This window comes from Clarias gariepinus, chromosome 13 (genome assembly GCF_024256425.1).
Source record: "Clarias gariepinus isolate MV-2021 ecotype Netherlands chromosome 13, CGAR_prim_01v2, whole genome shotgun sequence".
Classification (NCBI taxonomy): domain Eukaryota; kingdom Metazoa; phylum Chordata; class Actinopteri; order Siluriformes; family Clariidae; genus Clarias; species Clarias gariepinus.
The window spans coordinates 33415564-33430449 of NC_071112.1; the positions used below are offsets into that span (position 1 = coordinate 33415564).

The 14886-nt window shown below is 40.2% G+C and overlaps 1 protein-coding gene across 5 annotated transcripts in view; it reads right to left on the bottom strand.

Annotated features, from left to right (window-relative positions):
• Positions 1-2262: 2262 nt before the first annotated feature.
• Positions 2263-14886, bottom strand: part of LOC128535479 (gephyrin-like) — a 36567-nt gene continuing 23943 nt past the window's right edge. For 2 of the 5 annotated variants that reach the window (XM_053509397.1, XM_053509395.1), the window contains 11 exons: positions 13652-13710; positions 13407-13560; positions 13187-13308; positions 11887-11974; positions 11264-11337; positions 11101-11165; positions 6563-6664; positions 6102-6125; positions 2899-3002; positions 2710-2806; positions 2263-2629 (listed from right to left, as the gene is read on the bottom strand). In XM_053509397.1, coding sequence (XP_053365372.1) covers positions 2496-2629; positions 2710-2806; positions 2899-3002; positions 6102-6125; positions 6563-6664; positions 11101-11165; positions 11264-11337; positions 11887-11974; positions 13187-13308; positions 13407-13560; positions 13652-13710 — 1023 coding nt within the window. In that variant the 3' untranslated portion in view covers positions 2263-2495. The remainder of the gene's footprint in view (positions 2630-2709; positions 2807-2898; positions 3003-6101; positions 6126-6562; positions 6665-11100; positions 11166-11263; positions 11338-11886; positions 11975-13186; positions 13309-13406; positions 13561-13651; positions 13711-14886) is intronic. The other 3 variants (XM_053509399.1, XM_053509398.1, XM_053509396.1) reach the window with 2 other exon arrangements.

A 14886-nucleotide genomic window follows, 5' to 3' on the forward strand; every position in this document is an offset into this window, starting at 1 on the left:
GAAATAGTGTATGATCTCGGCCTCCGTCACGAGGCTGGAAAGGTTTTTATTTAAGCGATGCTCGGATCAGCAGGTCTGCACCAATGAATCCTGGGTGAGAATCAGCGGCCCAGCTGCTCTTGATATATTTCTCCTTCAATAAATAAAATTTCTTTTAAAAAAACTATGAATCCTGCCTGTGTGCCGGTACCAGCATGAGCGTGTCACTGGTGTTATTGATGATGGGAATGCTGATGGAAGTACTGGGATGAATTCCAAAGCATAAGGAGGTGCACACACTGCTCAGAGTCGGCAGGTGGATGAGGACCCAAAACACACTGCGAAATCAGCACATGGTAAAGAAATGGAACATTTAAAACTTAGTCATCTGACCTCAACACAACTGAGCTGCTGTTTGCTTACTGAAGACAAACAAGCAGCAACTGAAGGCTTGCCAAAGTGTGTGTGTGTGTGTGTGTGAGGATATTATACAACTGCTAATTTTTTTTGTTCAAATATTAAAAATAATTATGTGAATTTTAATTGTTTTAGTTTCTCCAATTACTTCTGAACCCATGAAAACAGAGGGACTTTGTAGAAAACGCCTTGTTTTGCTTAATGCAATATTTTCATTAAATGTCTCGAGTTAAAGCTGAAAGTCTACATTTCAATGACATCATCTTCTTCTTCCTGATGTCACAAGTGGTTTTCTTATGGACACGCAGCTGTTTAGTCCCATCCTGTGAGTCCTCGTCCTGTTATTGAACCGGCTCTGATTTCTACTGTCAGTGTTTCACTTTTTAATTTTTTCATGATGAAATATAAGAGTGTGTGTTTTGTTTGGCAGTGTATAAGATGGACAACAGCTTTGGTTACTTTACACATAAAACATCAGAAGCGGGGGGGGCGGGGGGGTTAAGAAGCACATACACACATCCTCCTGATGAAATCAATAGCATGTGAACATCTATATATCTATAACACTTACAGACCTACAGTAAATTAGGATTAATGAATAGAGAAGGGTTTATTATTAGACATTTAGTGACTTTACTGGAACAATTTTTATAGGATATAATCTAATTGCAAAAGGCCCAAATCTGAATCACTCTAATTAGGCACTTGGAGCTCAGGATATACTGTACGTCTTCTTATAGATAATACTCTTATAGATAATACTCTTATAGATATTACTCATAGATAATATTTGCCGTGTCTATGAACACTTTATTTACAGATGTCCAAGTTTACCCTCTGGGTTAAAAAATGATTTATAGTAAGTTTTATGATTAAATTTCTATTATGTTCAGTAAAAAGTAATAATCAGTATATGTGTGTGTGTGTGTGTGTGTGTGTGTATGTGTGTGTGTTTATACAGTACTGTACAAACCAACAATAACACAGCGTAGAACTCTACATTGGCTCTTGGAACAGCCTCAATCATCAGTGTGGAAACGTTTCATTGAAACTCTGGACCGTGTCATCACAACGTTACATAGATGAACATTTCTATTCTTCTGCACACACACACACACACACATTAAAGGTGCTCGGTACAGATCTGCTGAGTGGGGTCACTGAACTGTTAAAGTAAACATGCTGAATAACTTGTGCTTAGTGACTTGGCGTATCATTAGGCTGCAAATAAAGACTGTAAGATAAATTATAGCCATAAAATGGTGCAAATGATTAACAACAGCAACCAGATCAGCTAACGGTGAATCACGGAGTTGTGTTCTGTACTGTACTGTAATCTCCTCAATGAAATATTTCCAATACCTTGTAGAATTTTTAGATTATAAACTGTAGGTCTCATGTATAAATCCTTCCCCAAACTGCCGAATGTGAACACAGAGCCGCGACCTCAACCCCACCGAACATCTTTGGGACGAATTAAAACAAACGGCACCCCAGTTCTCCCTGACAAACCTTAGCTCCGACCTCACCAACCTCCCTGTGCAAATCCCCACGCCACGTTCCAAAAGATTGTGTGCTAGCTGTCCAGAAATTTTTGGCCTTGTGTTGTATGTAAACACACACACACAATACACACACAAACGGGTATAAAAAGCCTTCACAGCCCAAACTGCAGATTATTCCTGAATTAAATAAAGATTATTCATGTTAGATTTTAAGGGATATGGGTGCAGGGTGTATGTGTGTGTGTGTGTGTGTGTGTGTTAACCAAATACATTTAGACAAATATTTAAAGTAATTATTATACGCCTGAAATGAAGTGGTTCTTATTAAACTCAATTAAAATTCAGGAAGGGATTTCATAAACATATGCAAAAACAAACGTTTTATATCCACTGTATAACACACACACTCTCCTTCTCTTGCTCAATTAATGTGTCTATAAATGATGTTTTAGCTTGTTTTTGTTTGATTATACTCCAGTAATGTTTGTCAAAATAGAAAATATAATAACTGTGCCATTGCATATTACAATATAATAACTGATATGTGGACATGCACCACATTCCTCTCTTCTGGTCGCGTTCTACGAGATGAGATCATAGCCGCCCGATGACCATAACGTCCACCACCTCGCCCTTGTGCAGCTCCACGTACTGCTCTGTTTTAGGAGGCAACATCAGAAGGCCGTTGGCGCTGCGCATGCTCATTAGCCGACTACTCATCTGATTTCCTAAGGAGAAGAGAAGCCGTGAGTCAGACGTGTGGAAAAAAGTCACAATATATACAGAGTACACACCCAGTTACTGTTACCTGTACTCTGTGCCCAGGGCAGGGGCTCCTGGTGATGCCACGTCAGTATACAGCGGTGGTATTCTGGACGTGGATCCAACTTAACGTCACAGGAGAGCTGTGGAGGAAAGGACAGAGTCTGATGACATGACAGCTAAAGAGAACTTTATTGTCTTCAGAAAGTCTCGGTACTCTGAGAACACTCCATACCCTGGCTTTGATAATCGTTGGCCTTGGGTCCAGGATCCCCTGCAATTTCCTCAACGCAGGAATAACAAAGAGATTACAGGTGACGACTGCAGAAACCGGGTTACCTGGGAACAAGAGAGGGAGTAAGAGACAGAGGGGACGAGAATGAAAATGTACAAACTAAACTGAAGGGAGTTTAAAGGTAAACCATTACTAGGGAAGGGGAATTACTGGGAATGATCGGGCCGGGTGCAAAACCCGCTGGTCCGCAGTCAGATAGGACTCGTAGTGAGCTACAGAGTTACAGCCCCCTTAGTAAAGATGGATCAAATCAAACTTTGTAAACTTTGGACGATACTAAAATAATGGGAGAAATCGACACTTTTATCACAGTTATATAGGTTTTATTTAGGTTTGCATTTGAAAGGGTTAAAATGTTCGGTGGATCTAAACAGCTATTAGGACTCGGCGCGACGACGACTCAGTCTGCGCAGACTTTGTCTTAATAATTTACATATTTTGGTTTAAATCTTTATATGCGATCATAGAGTACAAACTTTTGAGTAATCCAGATGTATGTAGTGAATTTTACATATACTGTATATATAATTATTGGCACCCATGTGTTTAGAAAACATTCAGTCCCTCAGTGGAAATTCACACAGTCCTGTTGTAACAATTCACACTGGGGAGAACTGGAACAGCAGGACCAAGGCCTTAGTTTACAGTGGTGTGAAAAACTATTTGCCCCCTTCCTGATTTCTTATTCTTTTGCATGTTTGTCACACAAAATGTTCCTGATCATCAAACACATTTAACTATTAGTTAAAGATAACACAAGTAAACACAAAATGCAGTTTTTAAATGATGGTTTTTATTATTTAGGGAGAAAAAAAATCCAAACCTACATGGCCCTGTGTGAAAAAGTATTTGCCCCCTGAACCTAATAACTGGTTGGGCCACCCTTAGCAGCAATAACTGCAATCAAGCGTTCTGGAGGAATTTTGGCCCACTCATCTTTGCAGAATTGTTGTACTTCAGCTTTATCTGAGGGTTTTCTAGCATGAACCGCCTTTTTAAGGTCATACCACAACATCTCAATAGGATTCAGGTCAAGACTTTGACTAGGCCACTCCAAAGTCTTCAATTTGTTTTTCTTCAGCCATTCAGAGGTGGATTTGCTGGTGTGTTTTGGGTCATTGTCCTGCTGCAGCACCCAAGATCGCTTCAGCTTGAGTTGACGAACAGATGGCCGGACATTCTCCTTCAGGATTTTTTGGTAGACAGTAGAATTCATGGTTCCATCTATCACAGCAAGCCTTCCAGGTCCTGAAGCAGCAAAACAACCCCAGACCATCACACTACCACCACCAGATTTTACTGTTGGTATGATGTTCTTTTTCTGAAATGCTGTGTTACTTTTACACCAGATGTAACGGGACACGCACCTTCCAAAAAGTTCAACTTTTGTCTCGTCGGTCCACAAGGTATTTTTCCAAAAGTCTTGGCAATCATTGGGATGTTTTTTAGCGAAACTGAGACGAGCCTTAATGTTCTTTTTGCTTAAAAGTGGTTTGCGCCTTGGAAATCTGCCATGCAGGCCGTTCTTGCCCAGTCTCTTTCTTATGGTGGAGTCGTGAACACTGACCTTAATTGAGGCAAATGAGGCCTGCAGTTCTTTAGATGTTGTCCTGGGGTCTTTTGTGGCCTCTCGGATGAGTTGTCTCTGCGTTCTTGGGGTAATTTTGGTCGGCCGGCCACTCCTGGGAAGGTTCACCACTGTTCCATGTGGTTCGCTGGAGTCCTGAAGCTTTAGAAATGGCTTTATAACCTTTACCAGACTGATAGATCTCAATTACTTTTGTTCTCATTTGTTCCTGAATTTCTTTGGATCTTGGCATGATGTCTAGCTTTTGAGGTGTTTTTGGTCTACTTCTCTGTGTCAGGTAGCTCCTATTTAAGTGATTTTTTGATTGAAACAGGTGTGGCAGTAATCAGGCCTGGGGGTGACTACAGAAATTGAACTCAGGTGTGATAAACCACAGTTAAGTTATTTTTTAACAAGGGGGGCAATCACTTTTTCACACAGGGCCATGTAGATTTGGATTTTTTTTCTCCCTAAATAATAAAAACCATCATTTAAAAACTGCATTTTGTGTTCAATTATGTTATCAGAAAACATTTAAGTGTAACAAACATGCAAAAGAATAAGAAATCAGGAAGGGGGCAAATATTTTTTCACACCACTGTATGTCATACAGTACCTTCATTAAATGTATAAGAATGAGAACACACACACACACACACACACAACCACACACACACACACACACACACACACACACATACACAGTCACTCACTCACACTTACACACACTCACACACACACACACACACACACACACACACCCCGAGGCTGGAGTCAAACCCGGACTCTAGAAGTGTGAGATCACAGAGTTAAGCACGACGTCACTGCGCCGCCCAGAGGACAACAGGTTGGCTAAAAAAAACCAAAGTGGGCGGAGTAAAACTCTAAACAAATAAATAGATTTGAATTTAGTTAAAGGTAAACAAATTCCCTGGTATCAGTCGTCCGGTCCTGAGTAACGTCTTTCATTTACACAAAGTCTTGTGTGTGTTTATGTCCTTTTGGCTGGATCATGCTGGATACACACACACAACCACACACACACACAAACAAATTCAACAAACACACAAACACAGCAAACACACAACCACACAAACAAGCACACATATACATACACACACACACACACACACACACACACACACACACTTACAATCACGCACACACAAACAAACACACACAGACACACACACACTTCATGCACACACACACTTACAATCATGCACACACACACACACACAAACACGCCCTTTAATGGTTCTATGACTGATGAGAGATGATCTGAGACGGGGTACGTCTCTCTCTTGAGATGATCTGAGACGGGGTACGTCTCTCTCTTGAGATGATCTGAGACGGGGTATGTCTCTCTCTTGAGATGATCTGAGACGGGGTACGTCTCTCTCTTGGTCCCCTGGACTCAGAGGTCTATAGGGCATCGTTTTAAACTCATCTTTACCAAGGGTGCCAATAATTCTGTATGCGAGTGTGCATTTACAGGTTTAGATGAGAGAGGAATACATTTTGTTATCGCTCAGAGTTCAGTGGTGTTCAGTCATTAAAGATGTGCAGTCATTACCCTCAGGAGCACCTTTGTACAAAGCTGGAAAGAACAGGAGAAACGAGAGGAGAGACAGGAAGAGAGGACAATAAAATTCCAGTACAAATATACAGCAGCTTTACATCACGTGACTACAGGCAAAGTTATTAATGCAACACAAACTAAAACGATAAAACCAACACCACCAAGCGACAGAATCACTAAATAAAGGCTAAAAAGTTTTGCTTAAAAAAAAAAATGTAACATAAAAAAATTAAATAAAGTTGTTGAGTGTGGGATATTACAAAGATTTCTCTAAACAATATCAGTCTACACCAATATGCCTCGAGCTACTCACAACACCAAAAGGAAAAGGAAAAAAAAAAAAGGAAAAAGCCTGTCAACAAAAAAAAATTAGAAATTTCTGTGCAGCCAATCATCCTCATTTAGTTTTTTTTAGTTTGCTGTATATTTCCTGAGCCAGTTGTGCAGGTTCTTACTTCTGCATGCAGGAGGAGACACGGGCAGCCTGCTTGCCTCGCTGTCACTCACGGGCACGGCCTCAAGGAGGGTCGACCCTGTGTCTCTGTAGGTGAAATTACCTTTAACAGGGGGAATATAAAAACAGCCGCTGTCACCAAAGTCTGCCGTAGCTGCAGTACAAACTGGACATGAGGTTTGGCAACAGTGGCACAGACCGAGGAGGAACGCAGAAACGCATTTCAGTACGGTGTTTGGCCAGAAGAAGAACAGCTTCGCACAGCATATTAAACTCTTTATATCTATACCCTGTGCATCTTTACCCTGTGTATCTGTACTCTTTATATCCATACCCTGTGCATCTCTACCCTGTGCATCTATACCCTGTGCATCTATACCCTGTGCATCTATACGCTTTATACAGTATCTATACTGTGTACCTATACCCTGTGTATCTTTACCCTGTGTACCTATACCCTGTGTATCTATACTCTTCCTATCCATACTCTGTGTATCTATTCTCTTCGTATCTATACTCTTCGTATCCATACTCTGTGTATCTAGACTCTTCCTATCCATACTCTGTGTATGTATACTCTGTTTATCTATACTCTGTGTATCTATACTCTTCGTATCAATACCCTGTGTATCTATACTCTTCGTATCTGTACCCTGTGTATCTATACTCTTCCTATCTATACCCTGTGTTTCTATACCCTGTGTATCTATACCTAGTGTATCTATACCCTGTGTTTCTATACTCTTCGTATCTATACTTTTTATATCTATACCCTGTGTATCTATACTCTGTGCATCTATACTCTGTGCATCTATACCCTGTGTATCTATACCCTGTGTATCTATACCCTGTGTATCTATACTCTTCGTATCTATACTCTGTGCATCTATACTTTTTATATCTATACCCTGTGTATCTATACCCTGTGCATCTATACCCTGTGCATCTATACCCTGTGCATCTATACCCTGTGCATCTATACCCTGTGCATCTATACTCTTCCTATCTATACGCTTTATACAGTATCTATACTGTGTACCTATACCCTGTGTATCTTTACCCTGTGTACCTATACCCTGTGTATCTATACTCTTCCTATCCATACTCTGTGTATCTATACTCTTCGTATCTAGACCCTTCCTATCCATACTCTGTGTATGTATACCCTGTTTATCTATACTCTGTGTATCTATACTCTTCGTATCAATACCCTGTGTATCTATACTCTTCGTATCTGTACCCTGTGTATCTATACTCTGTGCATCTATACTTTTTATATCTATACCCTGTGTATCTATACTCTGTGCATCTATACTCTGTGCATCTATACCCTGTGTATCTATACCCTGTGTATCTATACCCTGTGTATCTATACTCTTCCTATCTATACCCTGTGTATCTATACCCTGTGTTTCTATATTCTTTATATTAATACCCTGTGTATCTATACTCTTCGTATCTATACCCTGTGTATCTATACCCTGTGCATCTATACCCTGTGCATCTATACCCTGTGCATCTATACCCTGTGCATCTATACCCTGTGCATCTATACTCTTCCTATCTATACGCTTTATACAGTATCTATACTGTGTACCTATACCCTGTGTATCTTTACCCTGTGTACCTATACCCTGTGTATCTATACTCTTCCTATCCATACTCTGTGTATCTATACTCTTCGTATCTAGACTCTTCCTATCCATACTCTGTGTATGTATACCCTGTTTATCTATACTCTGTGTATCTATACTCTTCGTATCAATACCCTGTGTATCTATACTCTTCGTATCTGTACCCTGTGTATCTATACTCTGTGCATCTATACTTTTTATATCTATACCCTGTGTATCTATACTCTGTGCATCTATACTCTGTGCATCTATACCCTGTGTATCTATACCCTGTGTATCTATACCCTGTGTATCTATACTCTTCCTATCTATACCCTGTGTATCTATACCCTGTGTTTCTATATTCTTTATATCAATACCCTGTGTATCTATACTCTTCGTATCTATACCCTGTGCATCTATACCCTGTGCATCTATACCCTGTGCATCTATACCCTGTGCATCTATACCCTGTGTATCTATACCCTGTGTATCTATACCCTGTGTATCTATACCCTGTGTATCTATACCCTGTGTATCTATACTCTGTGTATCTATACCCTGTGTATCTATACCCTGTGTATCTATACCCTGTGTATCTATACCCTGAGTATCTATACCCTGTGTATCTATCCCCAGTGTATCTATACCCTGTGTACCTATACTCTATACGAGTTAATTTGTCTCTCATGCTCTGTTGACGGAAAACAGGGATGTTTATTGCCTCCTATTATCGCCTCTTTGCCCCTCGCCTAAAGTTGTATAGTTAGTTAGAATTAGCGGTGATAATTTCACAAGGGCAATATTTTCACTGGTCTTCAAACTGTCTAAATACATTTAAGACTTCATTACATGTTTATTTAATCTCTTTTCCCTTCCAAGACTTTTATTTTATCTTTCCTTTTGAGTAATGTTATATTACTAAGTGATAATTTGTTTGTACCCTAATATTAAAATGCAGATTGCCAGTTTGAGAATGTTAACCTGAAAGGGAAAAATAAACACAATTTACGGAACAAAACACCCCAGACAGTGTATCAGAGCCGCAGACGGTTTAGTTTGTCTTTAGACTCTAAGGCTACATTTACACTGTCGGGTAAATGTGACCCAATTCCGATTTTTTGCTCATATGTGACACATATCGGATATGTTCTATGTCCGTGTAAACACATGCATTCCGATATTTCGAGATCGGTTTCAGGCCTCCTTCATATGTGAAAATAAATCAGATATAAATCAGATATGTGCTAAGGTGATTGTGGTGTAAACTGACAGATCGGATTTCCTGAGTCATTGTGTTCTGTACGCCATTAAAACTGCGACTTCTTCACGGTTTAATAACGTAATGTTATTCTCCGGTGGAAGCGCGTGTGGAATTATAACATCGCAGGTGACATGGAAAAAAAAAAGCACACAGCCCCCCCCTTTTTAAATGCTTATTAGGGCTAAATAAAATTAAGAAATCAGTATTTGGTAAATAAAGCATATGCGCAGGCTGCAATTATGCCGTTTTTAAAACCATGGTGACATTTCGCGAACTTTGCATATATAGCAGAGCGTCATGCATATTTCACCTTCGTCTACCTTGGCTAGTGTGTAGCGCAAGAACCTCCCTTTAAGTATGCGCAATGTTTCAGATGGCATGGCAAGTGTAAACACGTGTATCAGATATGAGTCATAGTTGAAAGAACGTGTAAACAGACGGTCAAAAAAATCAGATATAGGCAACCAATCAGAATTGGGCATCGAGACCTGCAGTGTAAACGTAGCCTAAGTCTGTAGGTCTGTCTGTAAATTCACTTCTATAAATTAACAACATTAGATGACAACACTACCTCCACCTCCAACAATCACAACACATTCAATATGTAGTCAAATAGTAAACTGATAGGAAAAAAATAAGTGTCTCCTGCATTCCACAGTCATAAAGAGAGTAAACAGCAGCCAGGTGTCTGTGCAGAAAAGTGACGAGGATTGCATATACCACGAGAGCCAGTAGGGGGCATCACTGTAAATAGAGTACAGGATCAGACACGTTCATGACATCAAATAGAAAAATACTTAATAAGAACTTCTTAAAAGGATGGATAGGAGGCTAAACATAGAGAGAGAGAGAGCTGAAAAAAAGAGACTGAAATGTTTTCTTAAATCCACATCTACAATACAGCAGCTGTTCCATTCCAGTGTCAAGTATAAAACACACTGCTGTGAGCGTCACACTCCTCCTGTAACGTGACCACTAAAACATGAGCACTGGCCAGGCTGAACGAGATGTAAATAAAAGTTCTGAGGCTTCAATCCTGGCTGTACTGACACTAAGAAACGGTCAGTACACAAGGACAAGGTCAGGCAACAGACACTGGGGACAACAAAGAGACAGACTGTCAGTGGGTAAGACCTGATCTCTACTGACAGGGAGGACCACAGACCCATATAAGAGTTTAGAGGCGGGGCTAAATCATGCAAAGCCAGAAAAAAAGCAAAAGAAGAGCCAGACGTGCAAAAGACCTCAGGAATTAGACAGCTTTTGAAACTCGACCAGTTCCACGCTAATTAACGTGATGTAGCTCAGGCAGCTAGCTAGCCAAAGTCAAGGAACAGAGATAACTTCCAAGGAAACTTAACGGTCAAATAAAACGTTTCGGACTTTCCCTCACTCCCGGCTGCTGTCGAGTCAGTCGAGTCGAGCAGTGAAGATTCTCAGGTCCGCTCACCCAGACAGACTCGGTCAGCCTTAGCAGATAATGCTAACAAAGCACATCTAACTGAGTGTCTTGTGTCCACGGCTCCAGGTTATATGAGCGTGGCTATGAGTTCACCAGGTTACAGAATAAAGAGTTACATTTTGTCTCTAAAAGTTTTGATTTGTTTTATGAACAAGTAATTATAATAAAGTCATTATTAAAACCTTTAAACACACACGTACCTGGCAGGGCAAAGATGAGCTTCCGTGTGCCATCAAAGTCTAAAGTGGCGAATGTGGTGGGGAGACTAAAGAGGCAGGAAAGAGGATGTAACCTATAAGATGCATTTGGTTGGCTTCCTTCAATCTTGTTATTGTAGGAGTGTTTGCTTTGTCCTTTTCTTACCCTGGCTTCATAAACACCCGACCAAAGTGGATCTGAGCGTGGAGGTCAATGTCCAGAACCTGCTTCAGGTAGTCCTGATGGAGAAAGACACAAACACACACAGTGTCAGTAAAATAAGATCGTGGCAGGTTTAGATTGGACACACACGTTGGCTCTTCTGAAGACTGAAGACTTTTGAAAATCATTGACTTGGCTTTTGTGCTTCAGGTTAAATGTGTGTGCATTTATTTATTTATTTATTTATTTATATATATTTATTTGAGTACTTTCATGTAAAATATCTTATGTTTACAATCTTACAATCTAAAACATCAATGATCTTATTTTACTAACACACTCCGACAAACAATAATCTTTCATTAGTCACTATTACGCCCTTCTGTCACTAGGACAGTTTACGGTTTCGTGTTGTTATAAATATTATATTATATTATAAATTCTCAAGTCATAAGTTCACATCCACATGTATACAGTGTACAGATACTTTAACCGTTTTAGGGTATTTTCCCCCTCACTATGTTGGTGTTGGTAAGGTGTCCCAATATATATAGACCTTCAGTAATGCGTGTTCTTGTATGCAGTATGCAATAAAGTTATGTCAAAGCAGTGAAACACCCTCTTACCTTCTCCCCCATGGACACGCCTCCAGATGTGATGATGACATCTGCTCGACTTATTCCCTCATTCAGGGCATTCAGCAGGTCATCCGGGCTGCGAGCAGAAACACACAGATGAAATGATTATAGACAATTACTAACATTCATTAGTTCCCTTCCCACTCCTGAAGAGATTCTGACTCATCATTCCCACTCCTGCCAAAGGGTTTATAATAAACTTAGTAATTTACAACACAGTTACACTCAAAAGGTAGAAACTAAAATGTGGCTTTGCACAATTTAATTAACAGGTTGCATATCAGAGCTATTAGCTTTTAGCTTTGATTAAATAATGTTTCTACAATCTTATGCAAGATCACAATATTATTATATCTGTCCATATTTTTTTCTGTCCACTTTTTCACTTGGGATTGTCATCATGCCTGCACCCCTGGAGTTCTGGTGATTCAGTACATTCAGGTGGTCAGCTGACTTTATTTTATTGCCCCATAACGTTACTGAGTCTAGACCTGAGTAACTGATCAACCCCGGATCATAACACTGTCTCCAGAGGCTTGTACAGTGGACACTACCTTAATAACGGACATTGGACAGTTCCTAACCCAGCCCCGTTAGGGTCATTAATCTCCTTAGTTGTACTTCTTCAATAACTTGATCCTTTTGAGACAAACAACATCTTTGCCAGACTAATTAAGGATTGCAACTGAAACACAATCACTGCTGTGTTTATCCAATGCTCTTGCTCAAAGCACATATTTTTCAGCCGGACAGCGTGGTTTAGACTCGTGATCAAACCTCAAATCAATCAGATTCTCTCCCAGTTGGACACGTGACACGACTCAGCTTCCCTCACCGTCACCACGACCACGTCTCACGTACTTCACGTAATTGTCATCGAAAAATAGTCACAATCACTGGATTTATATCCCACAATCACACTTCTGCTGCCACTGGAGCTTAAGGTTATTTTATTAAGCAGTTTATAAGAGTGCTTTCTTCTGTAGTTCAGGGAGGACGTGTGAATGCCGTGGTTTGATCAGCCTGTTCTATAACCATCAAATCAGACTTACTACAAAAAGTACAAATGTGAAAAACCTCTCTGTTATTAATCTGTGCTTTTTTTCTGGTGCAAAACAAACTGAAACATACGGAGCCCCGGAAGTCACCTGGAGGAGAAAAAAAAAACAAAAAAAAATCTGTTCCTGTGGGAACGGATTATTAAACTGAGGGAACATATTACAAAACTGTTGCCTCAGATTTGACTTTCAGGGCTCCGTAGAAACACATTAAGACTGAAAGTACATACTTGTCTCCAACAATTCCAAGGTTGATGGTGGGGTAGCCGTGCTCCTGGATGGTAGCCAGCAGGGTGGAGCGGTTACTGTCCCGGACCTTCCCTGGGTGCAGGTCATCTTCAGGATTCAACAACTGTATAACGGACAATGAACCATATCACAGTAAGATGCAATGAAAGCCCCAAATCTTTCTAAAAATACGATAATGTAGTCTCCTCATGATGTACTCGCCTCGTTGCCGGTGGACATGACCGCCACCACGGGGAACTTGTGCACCTCCACCTCCGTGATCCCCACAGTGGCCAGAAGGCCGATTTCAGATGGACCCATGTGTGTTCCTTTGGCCAGCACACACTCACCTCGCTTTATGTCATGACCGATTGGCCTATGTGTGCAAAGTGTGACGCTAAAATGTATTCATTTGTTTCCATATTAAACGGTACAGAGAACACAAAGGGTTGACTATAAGAACTGACCTAATGTCCTGTCCGGGACGCGCCTGCACCAGAATCCGCACCTCCAGTTCCTCCGTGCCCTACACGTGAAAGTACAGACACACACATGCTTTAAAAGCACATTAAGCATTACACTGTAGAGGACGATGTGTGTAACAGTTACAGAGAGAGAGGGAGAGAGAGAGGTTGAGGTTTTAAACTCATTTTATTGTTACAAAATTTAAGAAGGGACTAATTTTACAAAATATATAAAATATTTACATATACACACATACACACACATACGACATGCACACACTCATACGTGCACCCATACACAATATTTAAACATATGTACTTTTTTTTTTTTAATAGGAAAAGAAACCCGTGACCCTCCACCCCACCAACAACTCCAAAAATTAAGTGTTTCTTTTTAAAGTTCTTCTGTTCTAGTCCCTGTAGGTATCTGTTTGTTTGTTCCTGGATGTCTGTGGCTGTGTCTGGGTTTGAATCTGTTGTGCTGGACGCTGCTGCTTCACTCAGGGTCTGACTGCAGGTTTTATGTTTTCTGGTGTGTTCTGTAGTGAACAGCTCCTCTCTTCTCCTCCTGGTTTTTATTGTAATGCTCTTTTTAGGTGTCGGTGGTGGTGTGCTGGTTTGTGGCTGTTGTATCTCTTCTGGGCAGATTTTAGGGGCGGAGTCTGCATTAGGGGCGGGGTCACTGTCTGTGGCGGATACGGTACTCACAGTGTTTACAGAAGTGTCCGTGTTGTTGTCTGCTCCCGGCGTGGTGTGTGTCTCTGTGGTGGTGCTGGTGGTGTGTTCAGGGCTGACCTGTTCGAGTATGCTGCCGCAGTTAGAACCAGCTTCCAGAAGAGATCAGATGTTCTAAAACATTAGTCACATTTGAATCTAGACTCAAAACTCATCTGTTTAGTTGTGCATTTATTCAATAAGCACTGTGCTACGTCCAAACTGACTGCATTATTTTGTTTATCTAATATCCTAAACTGTTTCATTTTTATTTTAAATTATGCTTTAATTAGTTTAAAGTTTTATTGCAAACTGTATTTTTTTTAATGAAATTTTAAAGTTTTTGTTAAAAAGTTTTATTGCTATTATCTTTTATTTCATTTTATGATTATTTTCTTTTCTTCTAAAGCACTTTGAATTACCATTGTGTATGAAATGTGCTATACAAATAAACTAGCCTTGCCCAAGTAAATTTTTTTTAGACATTATAGTTATTCTTTAAAACATATATATAGTTGTTGTGC